General features: G+C 35.4%; 1 protein-coding gene across 3 annotated transcripts in view; it reads right to left on the reverse strand.

Annotated features, from left to right (window-relative positions):
* Window positions 1–16,706, reverse strand: part of RAVER2 (ribonucleoprotein, PTB binding 2) — a 96,388-nt gene that overhangs the window by 32,610 nt on the left and 47,072 nt on the right. For 2 of the 3 annotated variants that reach the window (XM_045897495.3, XM_064589022.1), the window contains exons 6-9: window positions 8,885–8,970; window positions 7,140–7,244; window positions 6,864–6,975; window positions 4,699–4,967 (exon numbers count right to left, since the gene is read on the reverse strand). In XM_045897495.3, the coding sequence (XP_045753451.1) occupies window positions 4,699–4,967; window positions 6,864–6,975; window positions 7,140–7,244; window positions 8,885–8,970 (572 nt within the window). The remainder of the gene's footprint in view (window positions 1–4,698; window positions 4,968–6,863; window positions 6,976–7,139; window positions 7,245–8,884; window positions 8,971–16,706) is intronic. The other variant, XM_064589021.1, reaches the window with a different exon arrangement.

The following is a 16,706-nucleotide window of genomic DNA, read 5'->3' on the forward strand; positions in this document are numbered from 1 at the left end:
TTTTTTTTGCAGAAAAAGAAAAATCCACCCTAAAATTCATATGGAATTCCAAGAGACCCCAAATAGTCAAAACAATGTTGAAAAAGGTGAAAAATAGGAACAAGAATGGAAGGCTCATACTCTGTGATTTCAAACTTCCTACAAAGCTACAGTATTCTCAACAGTGTAGTACTGGCATAAAGACAGAAATACAGACAAATGGAATAGAATAGAAAACCCAGAAGTAAGTCCCTGCATATATGGTTAAATGATTTTTGTCAAGAGTGTCAAGATTATTCAATGGGGAAAGGACAGTCTTTTCAACAAAAGTGCTGGGAAATCTGGAAATCGCATGTAAAAGGGTAAAGTAGATTCTCACCTTACATCATATACAAAAATTAACTCAAAGATCAAAGACCTAAATGCAAGAGCTAAAATTATAAAACTCTTAAAGGCTTAGGTAGAATGCTTCATGATATTGAATTTGCCAATGGTTTTTTTGGGGGGGGTCTGACAACAAAAGCAGAAGCAGAAAGTGAGAAAGAGAGAAAGAAAAAGAAAAAATAGATCATATGTTGGGCCACAAAATAAGGCTGAACAAATTTAAGAATACTGAAATCATATCAAGTATTGTTCTGACCACGATGGTATGAAACTAGAAATCAATAACAGGAGGGAAACTGGAGAATTCACAGATATACAAAATTAAACAACACACTCCTGAACAACCAACAGGTCAAAGAAGAAATCAAAAGAGAAGTAAAAAAATATCTTGAGACCAATGAAAATGGAAATATAGCATACCAAAACTTATCGAATACAGCAAAAGCAGTTCTAAGAGGGAAGTTTATAGCAATGCCTACAAGAAGAAAAAAGAAAGATTTCATTCAAACAACCTAACATTACACATCAAGGAACTATAAAAAGAAGAACAAACTAAGCCCACAATTAGCAGAAAGGAGAAAATAAAAAGGTTAGAACAGAAATAAAAGAGACTAGAAAGACAGATCCGTGAAACTAAGTGTTGGAGTTTTGGAGAGATAAACAAATAGAGAAACCTTTAACTAGACTAGCCAAGAGAAAAAGAGAGGACTCAAATAGTTAAAAATGAAAGAGGAGATATTCAAACTGATACCACAGAAATATAAAGGATCATAAGAGACTATTACCAAGAAATACATGCTGACAAACTGGATAACCCAGAAAAAAAAAAAAAAACGGATAAATTCCTAGAAACTTACAACCTACCAAGACCAAATCATAAAGAAATAGAAAATCTTATCAGACCAATAGTGAAATAAGAAGTAATCAAAAACCTCCCAACAGGGCGCCTGGGTGGCTCAGTTGGTTGAGCGACTGCCTTCAGCTCAGGTCATGATCCTGGAGTCCCTGGATCGAGTCCCGCATCGGGCTCCCTGCTCGGCGGGGGGTCTGCTTCTCCCTCTGCCCTCTTCCCTCTCATGCTCTCTGTCTCTCATTCTCTCTCTCTCAAATAAATAAATAAAATCTTTAAAAAAAACAAAACAAAACAAAACAAAAAAACCTCCCAACAATGAAAATATCAGGGCCAGACAGCTTCACTGGTGAATTCTACTAGACATTTAAAGAAAAATTAAAGCCATTTCTTCTAAAACTCTTCTAAAAAATTGAAGCGGAGGGAGTACTTCCTAATTTAATGAGGTCAGCATCGCCTTCAGACCAAAGCCAGACAAGAACACAAGAAAATAAAATTGCGGACCAATATCCCTGATGAACATAGATTGCAACAATCCTCAACAAAATACTGGCAGCCCAAATTCAACAATACATTGAAAGACTGCACACCATGATCAAATGACATAGCGCAGACATAAACACACACATATGTAGTCAATGAATCTTTGACAAGGTAGTCAAGAATTCACAATAGGAAAGGACAGTTTCTCTAATAAGTGGTGTTGGGAAAATTGGATGTCTACACACTAAAGAATGAGATTGGACCAGGATCTTACACCGTACATAAGAATTCACTCAAATTGGATTAAAGACTTAAAGATAAGACCTGAAGGGGAAAAGTTCCTTGATTTAGTCTTGGCAATGATTTTTTGGACATGACACCAAAAGAATAGGCAACAACAGCAGAAGAAACAAGTGGGACTACATCAAACTAAAAAGCTTCTGTACAGCAAAGGAAACCATCAACAAAATGAGAAGACAATCTCCAGGATGGGAGAAAATGGATACAGCCATAATGGAAAACAGTATGGAAGTTCCTAAAATAATAAAAAATAGAACTACCATATGATTCAGTAATCCCATTTCTGGGTATATATTCACAGGAAATGAAATCACCGAGGTAGAGTACTCCCACGTTCACTGCAGCACTATTCCCAACAGCCAAGATACGAAAACAACATCAGTGCTCTTTGATGGATGAATTCAGCCTTAAATAAGGAGGAAATCTTGCTATTTGTGATAACGTGGATGGACCTTGAGGGCATTATGCTACGTGAAAAAAGTCAAATAGAGAAAAACAAACACCATATGATCTCACTTATATGTAGAATGAAAAAACAACAGCAAGCTCACAGATACAGAAGAGAGACTGGTGGTTGTCAGAGGCAGTGCGGGCAAAATAGTCAAAAGGTACAAATTGCCAGTTATGAAATAAATATATCAGGGGGGTGTAATGTACAGCATGGCAATGATATTTAATAATACCATGTTTTATATTTGAAAGTTGCTAAGAGAGTAGATCTTAAAAGTTCTCACCACAAGAAAAAAAATTATAACCATGTATGGTAATGGATGTTTGTGATGATCATTTTGTAATATATGCAAATGTCAAATTACTATGTTATATACCTCAAACTAATATAATGCTATATGTCAATTATACCTTATAAAAAAATTTCTTAAAAATGCAGGTCTAAAAACCTAAAGCCAAGTTAAGCCAATTATGTTTAGCAAAGTCAAAAATCTTGTTACATTATTGGAAAACCTACTTTGAGATTACCTGGTTCAAACCCCTGCTGTCAGAAAGAGGAGTCACTTCTACAACAATCTGCACCAATGCTCACCTGGCATCTGCTTAATTATTTTCAGTTTTTGGTTTGTTTGAAAGCTTTAACTGTTCTTTGTTATATTACGCCTAAATGTGCTTTATTGTATGTAATACTTATTGGACTGGGTCTGCCTACTGGTGAAACACAAAATACCAGGTGACTAGTCTGAGAGTAAATTTTTTTAATGTATATCCAGCTGGTGCTCCCTTTCCGAGTTACATGTATCCATTTCCCTCAATTCTTTCCCCAGAACCTGTTCTCCAGGCCCTGGGCCACTTTGGCTGTTTTCCTCCTCATTGACTCTGCCCATTATGTGAATCACCTCAAATTAAGCTTTTCTGAAGATCTGGTGCTTTCTGTCCAAAAAGATACAACATATTCATATATGAATTCTATTTGTTTAGTTTCCCTCAATAACCCAGGAAATTAATTTTGCAGATAAAATTTTTAAATTCATTCTAGAAGAAGTGCCTTAGCTTTCTCAATGAACAATTGCAGAGCATTCTTTCCATACTTGTTGCTATGACTAGTTGACAATAAAACCTCCTCCAAATTCAATATTATTATTTTGACATTTGAAAAAAGCCAACTAAATGAATTTTTTTTCCTCAAATGCTGCTTATAGCCTGAGTTTTATACTACTTACAAACCAAAGGGTATTTCAGGGTATGAATAAAAATTGAATGTACTTTATTCTACTTATCAATTATAACATTTACAAATGTCACTGGCCTAAGAACCAATAAAATAACTGGGTAAAATCTTCCAGAATTAAAACAGAGGTTAGATTCTTTTGAGCAGACCAGAGTTTAATAAATGACTTTGACATTTTTCAGATAGAATAAAATTGGTTTTGCCTTCAAATATTAAAATACCCTAATTAGCTATAGAGTATAGAAAACAAACATTTAAAGTAGAAAACAAAAGTTTAAACTTTTGTTTAAAGTAGAAAACAAACATATTTTGAAAGCATTATTATTAACTTAGAAAGCCTCATAAGTAATATGTAATTGGATAAGCATCAATGACACTCTTAAACTTTCCCAAACTCTAAAATTTTGAACTCAGTTTATATTTCATTTCTAAAATATCAAGCATTTTTGAGTATCTCAAACTTTTTAGAAAAGCAAATATCTATAATAAAGATTCTATACCTAAATTATTTTACAATAACAGACTTAAACTCATTTTGCTCAGATTATTTTACTTACAGACAAACTGGTAAGTAATGAAGCAACAGTCCCCAAACATTAGCTGACATCACTTACCAAAAGATGGCTTTTTGTTTGCTTATAATAACAGGGTTTTTTTTTTTAAGAGCGCAATATTTTCTTCTATTCTGAGACGTAAATTCACATTATGAAAAAATCATGTCATTGACATATCAATTATCTAGTTTGTAATCCATATTTATATACTTTAAGTCTATTATTTTTTTTGAAATTTAAAAATGGTTAAGATGCTTTATGATACTTCCTAAATTATACTACCTGTAACATAACCCCAATTTAGAATCTTCTAAAATTAGAATTTAAGATATAATTTTAAAAGAATATACATATATATATTCCTGCATAGTATCTACATACATGTAGTATAGATGTGTACACGTGTGTCTATGTGTGTGTGTGTGTGTGTGTGTGTGTGTGTGTATGGACAAACACAGTTTTCTTACCCCTGAACTTATCTCCGTGCCTCTTGGCTGACTTTGCTGTTGCTTATGGTGTCCCGTCAGCAAGCCTCCAGCAGTAAGGTTTGGAAAGCTCTGAAGATAAGCCTGTGACCCTGAGAAATTTCCTTCTGCCTTCCCCACCAAGGCTGGTTGTTTCTCTTGAGCATTCCCATGCCCTGGCCCAGCTTGTCCAGCAATGTGCTGATTTGGAAAGAATGGTAATATGCCCATTCCAGCTGTTAGAGTTGTTTGAGTTGGAATCAGATTAGATGCTGTAGTGAACCACAAATGCAAGAAGCTTTTGGTTAGACGAGAATTATTCACAACAGTCCTTTGATTTTGTTAACTTACAGGGGAAATATATCTATTAGAGAACAGTTACACTCAGAAGGTGAAGTTAGTGCTTGTAAAGTAGCAGGTTCCTATATGGAAAAACAAAAACCTCTAACAGTAATCATGCTTTTCTTATATTCAACAACTTCCGGGATAATATCAAGGATATTTTTTTAATTCCAAGTTTTAACTGTATATTTTAGAATTTGAGAGCAAAATGTATGTATTTTTTAGCACTTAAGTTATATCAGGCACCTTCTTTTTTATGCTCGATCACTGTAATTTGCCTGCTTCCATATTTGAAGGGAATAATTAAATATGTCTTCATTTAAAAAAATTCTCTGACACTTAAAAATAAGTTTAAATCCAATAATAAATTTGATCAGCTGACTTGCACCAGTTCATAAGAGCGGACTGTGCATATCTTTTCCCAGCTCCTGAATTAGAAGTCTTCCCACGGGTAGTGGGCAACTGGCAATGAGTTGTAGTGTTCACACAAGGAACTCCAAAAATGCTACAAAAAATCAAGACTTCTTTTTTAAGCCTAGACAGCTGGTTTTTAAACATCAGCACACCACTGGTTTAAAAAACACCAATATTTGTGAATAGATAGGCACCAAAGAGATCACAAAGTTTTACATTTTTATTTACAGGAAATAACAAGAAATTCTGGAAGAAATGAAAGTTTTAGTAGGAAAATTCTGAACCATTTCACTTTTTAAAAAATCTGTACTTCAAAATCAAGAGACAAGAGCTAATTTTGGTAACTACTTCAAGTCAAATTTATATTTTATAAATTCACTACACAAATTTAATTATTTCTAGTACTAAATATTTAGAGGTGGATACTTAAGTTCTTTTAGCAATGTATTTATTTGGACACTGAATTTTCAGTGTTCTTAAAGCAGTGCATGCTAAAGCAAATGGTCTATTATTTAATTCAACACAAATAATAAACATTTGCATAAGCTTTTAGTGATACAAAATTTAATTTTTAGAACAGGCCTCATCATACCATAAAATTTCTACACCTGTCTGTATCCTAGTTCAACTTCTGCACAGTCGATTCCAACAGTCAGAACTGATGGACTCATTTAGTCATTTGACTCACTGGTTTTATGTAGAGGCTAAATATGCTACCCAAATTTAACTTTTTTTAAAAAAAAATTTTTATTACTGGTGGCCCTTCTCTTTTCCCAGCATAATCACTTCAAACAAATTTCAATTACACTTCAAACTGAAAGTGCCTTTCAAAATCGCATCCAAATAAGAAATCTTGGTATAATCTACCACAGGCTCTTGTTTTTCTAAAATAATAGTTTTGTTTAATTTGTCATCTTTTCAGAAGCCCAACGGACACATGTCATTATTTTTCTTCTACTACTAGTTTGGAGATCACATTTAAAAAAAACATTATAATCAAGTAAATCACCAAAGTTTACATCAGAATGCCACATATTTCCTTAAAAGCTAAGGGTTTCTTATTCAGGCAAAAATTAAATGGATACCTATGTAATATGTTGTCAGCCCAGCAGGCAGCATGTCAGTCTCAAAGGGATCTATGTCTTTGCCTCAGGCTGCGTGAACCCTCATCAAATATTAAAGCATATCCAACAGGGAAAGTGTGATCTTGGCATGCCAGCAAGTCCATCAATAACTTATCAATAATTCTCTAATATTAAAAATAGAAAAGCCAAGAGGGCTCTTAAAATTTTAAAGAACTGAATAAAACTCAACTTGGACCTTTCTGTAAATAAAAGCAAGATATAGGTAAACCATCTTTAAATCTCTAATGGGACTGTTTATGGACTTGTCAGTAAATGCATATCATTTACTTTTGTGTGCTTCTCCAGGATGACCCAACTCTGTTTTCAAAGGAAGTGCTGACCCTATCCCTACTGTGGTTTGAAGTACCAGGGCTGGGGGATCGCCAAGTAAGCCTGGTTTCTGCAAGAGAAGAAAAGAAAGTTAGACTTCTGCCTGTGGCAACAGGGTATCGTGGTCATGAAGAGACTACCACATGGGAAAAGTTATCAACAACCTGACCAGCAGCCTGAGTCTAGGAAGGGAATGAATTCAATTCAAAGGAAAAAAAACAAGTCCATACTTACATTATTAGTATGAATATTCTCAAACTTCAGTAACTGTTGTTGTACTGGTGGTACGTGAGAAAGATTCTGAAGGAATAAATTGGAAGTATTACCCGTAACTGTGCTCTGTGAAATGATAGAGCATTCCGTTAGTTTAACTTTGGAAAGCTATTTGTCCTAGATCCCAGTTCATTTTCAAGGTCAATTCTCCAGATCTGAGCATAAGCAACGGCTTCTTAATATGCCACTTTCCCACTTTAGGCAACGTAATTAATTCTTTTAGAACATACAAGATGTGACCACGTAGTCATGAAACTAACGCCACATCCTCTCCTTTTCTTTTCTTCCATCCTTCTTCCTTCCCTCACCCCTTTTCAGCTTCCATGTCATTCAATCCTTTATTTCTTCACTTAATCATCCAACAAATATTTATTGAGCAGTTTCTATGCGCCAGGCACTGTGTTACATAGTGAGAAATGCAAAATATGACCTGCCCTCACGGATCTTAGAGGCTCCTGGGGAAGGGAGACATTCATTAATTATAAAAACATTAAATTACAAATGGTGATGAGCATTTGAAGGAAACACACAGGAGCTCTGAGAATAGCTGGGGATTTGATTTAGATTGGTAAATTCAAGGAAGGTTTCCCTGAGGAACTAACTCTTGCGCAGAGATCTGAAGGTTGTGCAGAAGTAACTAGGTGAAATCTGGGGGACTTAGGTGCTGCTGGGGTGGGGATCATGCCAGGCAGAAGGAACAGCAGGGGAGCAAAGACCTAAGGAGAAGAGATCAAGGTCCTCTGAGGACCAAAAGCAGGCCACTGCTGCTGGGATAGGAGAGGCCTGCTTGGACACGCCTTCTGGGCAAAATTAAACATTCTAGTCTCAATTCTAAAATAAAGAGAGTATCGTCAATACTCTGAACTCCCCTCCCATGTCACTCTTCACACCTTATTGTAATTCACATTTGTTTTCTGTATTTGTTGAAATTCTCTAAGAACAAGGACTGGGAATATTTTTGTTCCCTGCTGTAGCCTCAGTGACTGGCAGTGTCCAGTAGAGGTCAGATTCCCAATAAAATCTGCGGAGTAATTGAATGAATAAATACCCTATAATGTACAAGGTCCTATGTTAGAGCCTAAGAATGAAAACTAAATAAAAGATAAACCTTCCCCTTAAAAAGCTGCATTTAGGACTAGATGCTCATTCACTCAATCTCCATCAATCATCACTTACACATTAGGTTGGATTTGTAACTAGGCTCCTATTCAGATAGAGCCTCCAGCAGGACCTGAGAGTAATGCATACTACTCATCTCCAATATTTTATTTATATATACAAATACATTTTAAAATACTAATCTGAAAAAGGTATGAAAATATTTTTTATTCTAATAAGAATTATTTTTATATAGATTACATTTTAAGAATTAAGAGCTCATGTTCATTTATTTTTTTCTTTCTGTAAATACTTTAAGACCACCTAAGACTTGTTTTTAACCACTTATTTCTAGAAAAATAAACCACAAAATAACCTCCTTCCCTTAATGCCCTATAAGCAGAAATCAATAGATAGAACTTTACTGCTTTGATCAGCTGAATTTGATCTCATGTACTCATTATGTTTTCAGGTAGCTATAGTTATTACTAAGGATTTGTTTAAAAAACAAAATACTTGTTTAACTTCATGGGAATTTTAAACTTTAAGAACAAACAAATGAGTCACTCCAAGTTTTCATACTGCAGTACTCAATGCTATTTATATACCTGATGGGCTTTATTCAAATGCAAAAACGCAGGGGAGATGGATGGGTTCATCAGATGGGGCAAGCTGTGAGGTGTTCCGAGAACTGCTTTAAGAAAATAAAAGTAAAAATTAAACTTTATGATATGATAAAAACAAACTCCAGAAAGGGCAAATAAATATTTTTTTAACTTAACAAATTCATGCAAAGTTCAATGATATACTGACCTTGTCATTGCACAAAAAGTGGCAAGCTCCCTTCTCTGTGATTCAAACCAAAATTCCAACACCTTTTATCATCATAATAAAACACCAAACCTAGCCCTTCTTTTCTCTAGTGCTTAGAGCAACAAAACTAATTCCATCTTTTAGTGAGTATAATACTAACTGAACCCATGTTACTTGCTCAGTATTTTTGTTAGGTGTTTGGGACATTTTGGCAGGGAATGGGGGGGTGGAGGAGGGAAGGACAAGATACAGACTTTTCCTTTGAAAAGCCTAAAATCCATTTAAGAAGATAATATATGTACAGAAAAATATTTACATAATAAAAACAAAAGAAACAGTACTGTACATATTTGATAAAAAGAATAAATGGTAACCACACTTTTTATCAAGTTTGCCTGAGTACAAATACCAGAGTATGTATCAAAAGAGATGTTTTCAGAACAGGGGCGCCTGGGTGGCTCAGTCAGTTAAGTGTCTGACTCTTGATTTCAGCTCAGTTTTGACTCTTGGTTTCAGCTCAGGTTGTGATCTCAGGGTCCTGAGATTGAGCCGCATCCAGCTCTGCTCAGTGTGGAGTCTGCTTAGAGTTTCTTTCTCCCTCTGGCCTTCTCCATGTGCGCACACACTCTCTCTCTCAAATCAATCAATCAATCTTTTTAAAAAGGAGGGGGATGTTTTCAGAATAAATAGTATAGAGACAAAAAGGACCATGAGATAGAAAATATATGAAGTAATTTCATCTAATTATTATAAAGCAACTGGAAATTGTCAGGAATAGAAAGCACTTCAAAAAGCATTTAATTTCGGGATGCCTGGCTGGCTCAGTTGGTAGAACATGTGACTCATGCAGCAACTCTTGATCTCCCGGGTGTGAGTTCAAACCCCACGGTGGGTATAGAGCTTACTTAAAGAGTAGTGTTGTTTTAAGAAAAAAAAAAGGGGGGGGGTAAAATATAAGTGTCTTTAAAAAGAGCATTTAACCCAATGATCAAAAATATTTGGATATTGGGGCACCCGGGTGGCTCAGTCATTAAGCGTCTGCCTTCGGCTCAGGTCATGATCCCAGGGTTCTGGGATCGAGCCCCATATCGGGGTCTCCCTCTCCCACTCCCCCTGCTTATGTTCCCTCTTTCACTGTATCTCTCTCTGTCAAATAAATAAATAAAATCTTTAAAAAATTGGATATTATATATGTAATATATAACATGTCTACAAGTTTATCCCGTGTTTTCAAAAGTACATTTCAAGTTTTATTACTTGCTAAACCAGTCCATTTCATCTTTGGAAAAATGCCCATTAGAAAGTGCTTTCTATAGAATGAGTCCATTTCACAATTGGTGGTAGGAAGATTAGGTCATTAGCCTGAGTTGTTTATAAAGACAGACTGTTTATTAGGAAAGAGGGATAAAGATGGGCATTTCATAATGACAAAGGGGTCAATCCATCAAGAGGATACAACAATCTTAAATGTGCCTCAAATAACAAAGCTTCAAAATATATAAGGCAAAAATTTCTAGAACTGAAAAAGTAGACAAATCCACAGTTATGGTTAGCATTTCAACACCACCTCCTCCCTTTTTTCAGTTAGTCACTGTATTTTGTTACAAAACATTAATATTTTTTCCCTAGCTTCTAATGAATACAGTATTTCCCAGTTAAAAACAACAACCATTGGAATCAAAACACCCAGAAAATGTCTACAGTCTCACATCTAACTGCCTTTATTCTTAGCTCTTGGCTAGATCTCCCATTGTGCCCCATCCTTCCCTCCTCAAGAACGCTTGAACAACACTATCAATCAACAATATATACTATATTTTTGGACTATAATATGTCATGACGAAATGAGGTTTATCCTAGGAATGAAAGGTTGGTTTAACACTGAAAAATCAATGTAATTCATCATGCTAGCAGACCAGACAAAAACAAAAAACACATATGATCATCTCAGTTAATGGAGAAAATCACTGGATACATTCCAGCAATTACCATGACAAAATTTCTCTGCAATATAGAAATAGAAGGCAAAGTTCCCAGCCTGAAAAAAGAAAATCTGTGAAAAAGCTACAGCTGACATAATAAAAGAATTAATGCTCTCTCCTTAAGGTCAGAAACAAAGCAAAGATGTCCACTCTCACAAATTATGCTGGAATTTCTGTCTATTGCAGTAAGGCAAGAAAAAGAAGTAAAAGGCATACCTATTGGAAAGGAAGAAATAAAACCGTGTTTATTTGTGGATTATATGATTGTCTATATAGAAAATCCTAAGAAGAAAAACCTACAAGAAATAAGCTAGGTTTGCAAGATACAATATATACAAAATCAATTGTACTTGTATATGCTAGCAACATGAAATTCAAAATTGAAATTTAAGAAGCAAAACTATTTAAAATCCTATCAAGAAATGTAGGATACTATGGATAAATCTGACAAAATATGTGTAAGATTTATACCCTGAAAACTAAAAACTACTGTTGCAACAAATTAAACAAGACCTAAATAGAGAAATATTCCATATGTATGGCTCAACCTCAAAACTGTCAATTCTGCCCAAATTAGTATATAGATTCAACACAATCCCAGCCAAATTACTGACATTTTTCGTAGAAATTGACAGGCTGGTTCTAAAATTTCTATACAAATACGAAGGACATAGAATAGGCAAAACAAATTGAAAAAAAGAAGAATAAAGTTGGAGGACTTACACTAACTGACTTCAGGGCTTATTATAAAGCTACATTTATCAAGACAATGTAGTACTGGGATAAAGACAGACATTTAGATCAATGGAATAGAATAGAGAGTCCATAGATAGAGCCATGCAAACACAGTGAACTTTAATGGAAGTTCAGTGGGAAAAGGGTAATCTTTTTTAACAAATGCTGCTGGAACATCCGTAAAAAAAATTAACCTAGAACTTTACTTCACATCATAAATAAAAATTAACTCAAAATGAACCATAGATTTAAATATAAAAGGTCAAATTATAAAACTTCTCAAATATGAGCGAACATCTTAATGACCTTAAATTTGGCAAAGATTTCTTAAATCTGACAAAAGATGTACAAATTATAACAAATAATAAATTGGACTTCACCAAAATAATAAGTTTTATTCTTCAAAAGACATTGTTAATAAAGGACATCTTATGGAGTGAAAAAATATTTGCAAACTCATGTATACAACAGCAGACTTGCATCTAGAATAAAGAACACTTATAACCTAACAAGAAAAAGATAACTCAATTTTAAAATGTGCAAAATATTTAAAAAGATATAACAAAAAGATATAAAGATGGCTAATTAGCATATTAAAAGATGTTCAAAATCATCAGTCAAAAAGAATACTCAAAATCACAGTGAGATAGCACGACATAAAACAGAAAACATAAAACAGGCTAAAATTAAAGCACTAACATGTCAAGTGTTGGTGAGAAGACTGAGCACACTGATGTCCTAGACAGTGTTGGGTGAGAATACAAAGTGGTCTAACCACACTGGAAAACAGTTGGCAGAGTTTCCTATAACTTAAACATACATCTACCATATGCCCCAGCCATTCCATGACTAATTTACTGGCGAGAAATTAAAGCATAAGCCTATGTAAACACTAGTACACAAATGTTCACAGAAATTTTATTTGTAATAATCCCAAACTAGAAATAACCTAAATGTTCATCAGCAAGTCAATGAATATGCAAATTATCGAATGGAATACTACTCCTCATTAAAAAGAAAAAAAATTATTGATACATGCAGCAACATAAATGAATCTCAGTAAGCTGAGTGAAAAGAAGCCAAACAGTACATACTGTATGATTCCACTTATAGAAATTTCTAGAAATACAAGCTAGAGTGACAGAAATCAAATCAGTATTTTCCTGGGGACGGAGGAGAGGGAGATTACAAAAGGCCAGAGGAGACTTTTGAGAGTAATAAATATGTTCATTATTTTGATTATGGCGATAAACATTTCAAAATTTATCTACACTTATAATTTTATACATGTCAAGACATCGTTTTTTACACTCTATGTGCCAATTAATATGCAATTATGCCTCAATAAAGCTGTTAAAAATATAATTTATAAGACTACAACAAATCACACACTACGTAAAATTTAAAATGGACACACACACATATATAAAGAAAGAAGTCTAGAATATTTACACTGTATTGTATTTTTGAAGGTGGTTAAAAGGTCTGGATTGAAGAGAAAAGACCGGTATGGTCAGAGTAACATAAGCAAATTGGGCCTGGGAGGAAAGTCAGTCTGACAGGAAAGCGTACAGATTAGACAGAAAAGGCAGACAAGAGTAGTCAGGAATTTACAGGACCAGACCACATGTGAGTAAGCAGGTATGTGTGAGTTGTGGAACAGAGATGTAGAGGAAGGGGATTCATCTGTAAATAAATAATTAAGTCCCTTTCATTATAAAAAACAGTGCTGTTTTAGGTGCATGAGATGAACAAGACATAAATCTTTGCAATTATGGAACTTACATTCTAGTGGGAGAGCAAACTATAAACAAGTAAATATGTGTGAGTTATGTGAAAAATAAAACAAGGGTATAAATATAAGCATATTATATATACTACATTTAATATAAACATAAGGAATTATAATTCTTAGCTTGCTCTGAGCCCTCTGTGAGTAGCTCAAAGTATAGTAAGGGACAGAGTTAAGATAGAAAGGACATAGTGTTCGGGCGCCTGGGTGGCTCAGTCGTTAAGCGTCTGCCTTCGGCTCAGGTCATGATCCCAGGGTCCTGGGATCGAGCCCCACATCAGGCTCCCTGCTCCGCAGGAAGCCTGCTTCTCCTCCCACTCCCCCTGCTTGTGTTTCCCCTCTCCGGTGTCTCTCTCTGTCAAATAAATAAATAAAATCTTAAAAAAAAAAAAAAAAGGACACAGTGAAGGAAATACAGATGGAACTTATTGACTAACAAGACACTTTGTCTTTCCTGAACACGAAGAAACTTTCCATACATCCTCCAGAAGCTTTGCATGTGTTCAAGTGAAGTAGATTTCATCCTCCTCCCTTGCCACACCACACAAACAAAAAGCCATACTTGGTGAAATAATTTCTCCATCGGTGTGATAGTAGAAGATCTTATTTAAAATTGTGAAACCAGGGGCGCCTTGGTGGCTCAGTTGGTTAAGTGTCTGCCTCTGGCTCAGGTCATGATCCCAGAATCCCGGGATCTAGCCGCACATTGCACATCTGGCTCCCTGCTCAGCGGGAAGTCTGCTTCTCCCTCTGCCCTTCACCCCACTCGTGCTCTCTCTCTCCCCCCGCCCAAATAATAAAATCTTTTTTAAAAATTGTGAAACTTGCCCTAAAATAAGCATATCAAAATAAAATAAAATAAAATAAGCATAATATCTAATGCCATACATCAATCTGAGTAGAAAGGCAATCTAGAGAATGTATATTCTCTACTATATGAAAAGAAAAAAACAAAACAAAACAAAACCCAATACTGGAGAGGAGTTACTTAAGAGAGCCTAGAGTCCAAAGGTGTGGCCAATACTTTCTAAAAGACCCAAGGAGCATGATATCCTGCCTGTAAACACTAACACAATCTTGGACTGTATTAACAGAAATATAATGATCATAGGAAAGAAATCTCACCACATTCTGTGTTCAAAACCCATTCACAGGATATGTTCATGTCTGTGTACACCATATTTCTGGACAGCCCAGAAAACCTAGGCTAATATCTACAAGAGGACAGCTAGTTGGGGAAACTAGAGAGTATTTCCTAGCACATGTTATAGAAAGTCAAATATAGACCTGTAATCTCCAAAGAAATTTATGAGGTGTAGAAAAAATTACTAGAACTCTTGTTCATATTTACTTTCATCTTTAAATAAAAATACTAAGCTTTATCATTTCTTAATATATGGGTTAACAAGGGTACATTTATATAACTGACATATAATTGATACATACAGTGTATATATTGGAGCTCTGCTCAAAATTCACTGATAGCGCTGCATAGTCAAAAAATAAATTTTTTTTTAAAGATTTCGTTTATTTATCTGACAGAGAGAGACACAGCGAGAGAGGGAACACAAGCAGGGGGAGTGGGAGAGAGAGAGAAACAGGCTTCCCGCGGAGCAGGGAGCCCGATGCGGGGCTTGATCCCAGGACCCTGGGACCATGACCTGAGCCGAAGGCAGACGCTTAATGACTGAGTCACCCAGGCACCACCAAAAAATAAATAAATTTCAAAAAGACCACTGACCTAGAGAATAAAAGACAGGGAAAACAAAAAGATGACTAAGGTTTCATGATAGTGGTCTTCAAATATTATTAGAAGTCCTTTCTTAGGGAAGAAGCAATAGACTTATTCTGTGTTTCTTCAGAGGAAGAACTAGAATAAGTCACTAAAATTTTAGGGTTTACCATCTAATATAAAAAAAACCAAACCTCGTTATTAAATTTGTCCAACTAGGGAATAGGTTGCCTTGGGAAATAATGAGCCTCTTATGCTTTGAGTGGTCAAGACATAAACACATATCTCTATACCATTAAAACTGTAGAAAAGATATCTGATTATGTAATAGGCTGAGCCAGAAAACCTTTAACGCTGCTTCTTACACACAAATAATTGATGATTGTAGGATATACTTACTACGAATATTGTTGTATAATAAAAAATTTAACTGGTCTTTGTCTCTGGTTCCTGGAAGGAAATCTCTAAATACTTAGAATTTTCTGAGTGATAGGAGTGTCTTTGTTATGCTAATGAGGTGACTCAAGGTGGACCCTGCCATGGCGCTGGTCAATGCCAGAAACACCAACCATGTGATTAGAGGGCTGGAGCGTTGGGTCCCGCGGTGTCAGTCAGACCTCCTGATCTCCAGACAGTGGAGGGAAACCGGAGGTTCAGGTCTACATAATGAAACTCCAGTAAACTCTGGACGCCAAATTTAATTCAGTGGAGATCCCTGGTTGATGAATACACAGATGTGCTGGGAGGGTAGTATGCCCTGATTCAGGGGAAAAGAGCATAAAAGCTCTGCATTCGGGGCCCTCCTAGACCTAGCTGTAAGAGTATCTTCACTTGGCCATTTCTGAGTTCTATCCTTTATAATAAAACTATAATTATAAGTACAGTGCTTCCCTAAGTTCTGTGAGTTGTTCTAGCAAATCATCAAACAAGAACCTCCCAAATCTGTGGCCAGTTGGTCAGAAACACAGGTAGTTTGGGGGACCCCCTGAGCTTGCAGCTGGTGCATGAAGCAGGAGCGGACCTGTGGATGACTAAGCCCTTAACTTGTGGGGTCTGTGCTAACCCTGGATAGTTAGTGCCAGAACCGAATTGCAGTCCACTAGTTGGTGTTAGACCAGTTGGGGTTGAAACAATAAGTATATTTAAACATTTTTTATGCTAAACTTTAGTGTTGAATATAAAAATTCACTTCTTCATAATGCTAAAACATAAATTTTATGTATGTATAGTTGTGCATTCCAAGAGGTGGGCTCTTACCAGAGGAAGAATACTAAATAGGTAGATATTCAGTATATACCAATATTATAAAGATTTCCATAATATTTTTGTCATTTTCCACAGAGTGAAACATCTTTTCAACAGAAAAGAGGAAAGAG

Source organism: Mirounga angustirostris, unplaced genomic scaffold (assembly GCF_029215605.1).
Source record: "Mirounga angustirostris isolate CCGP_5_RB_7025 unplaced genomic scaffold, mMirAng1.0.hap1 SCAF_4, whole genome shotgun sequence".
NCBI lineage: Eukaryota > Metazoa > Chordata > Mammalia > Carnivora > Phocidae > Mirounga > Mirounga angustirostris.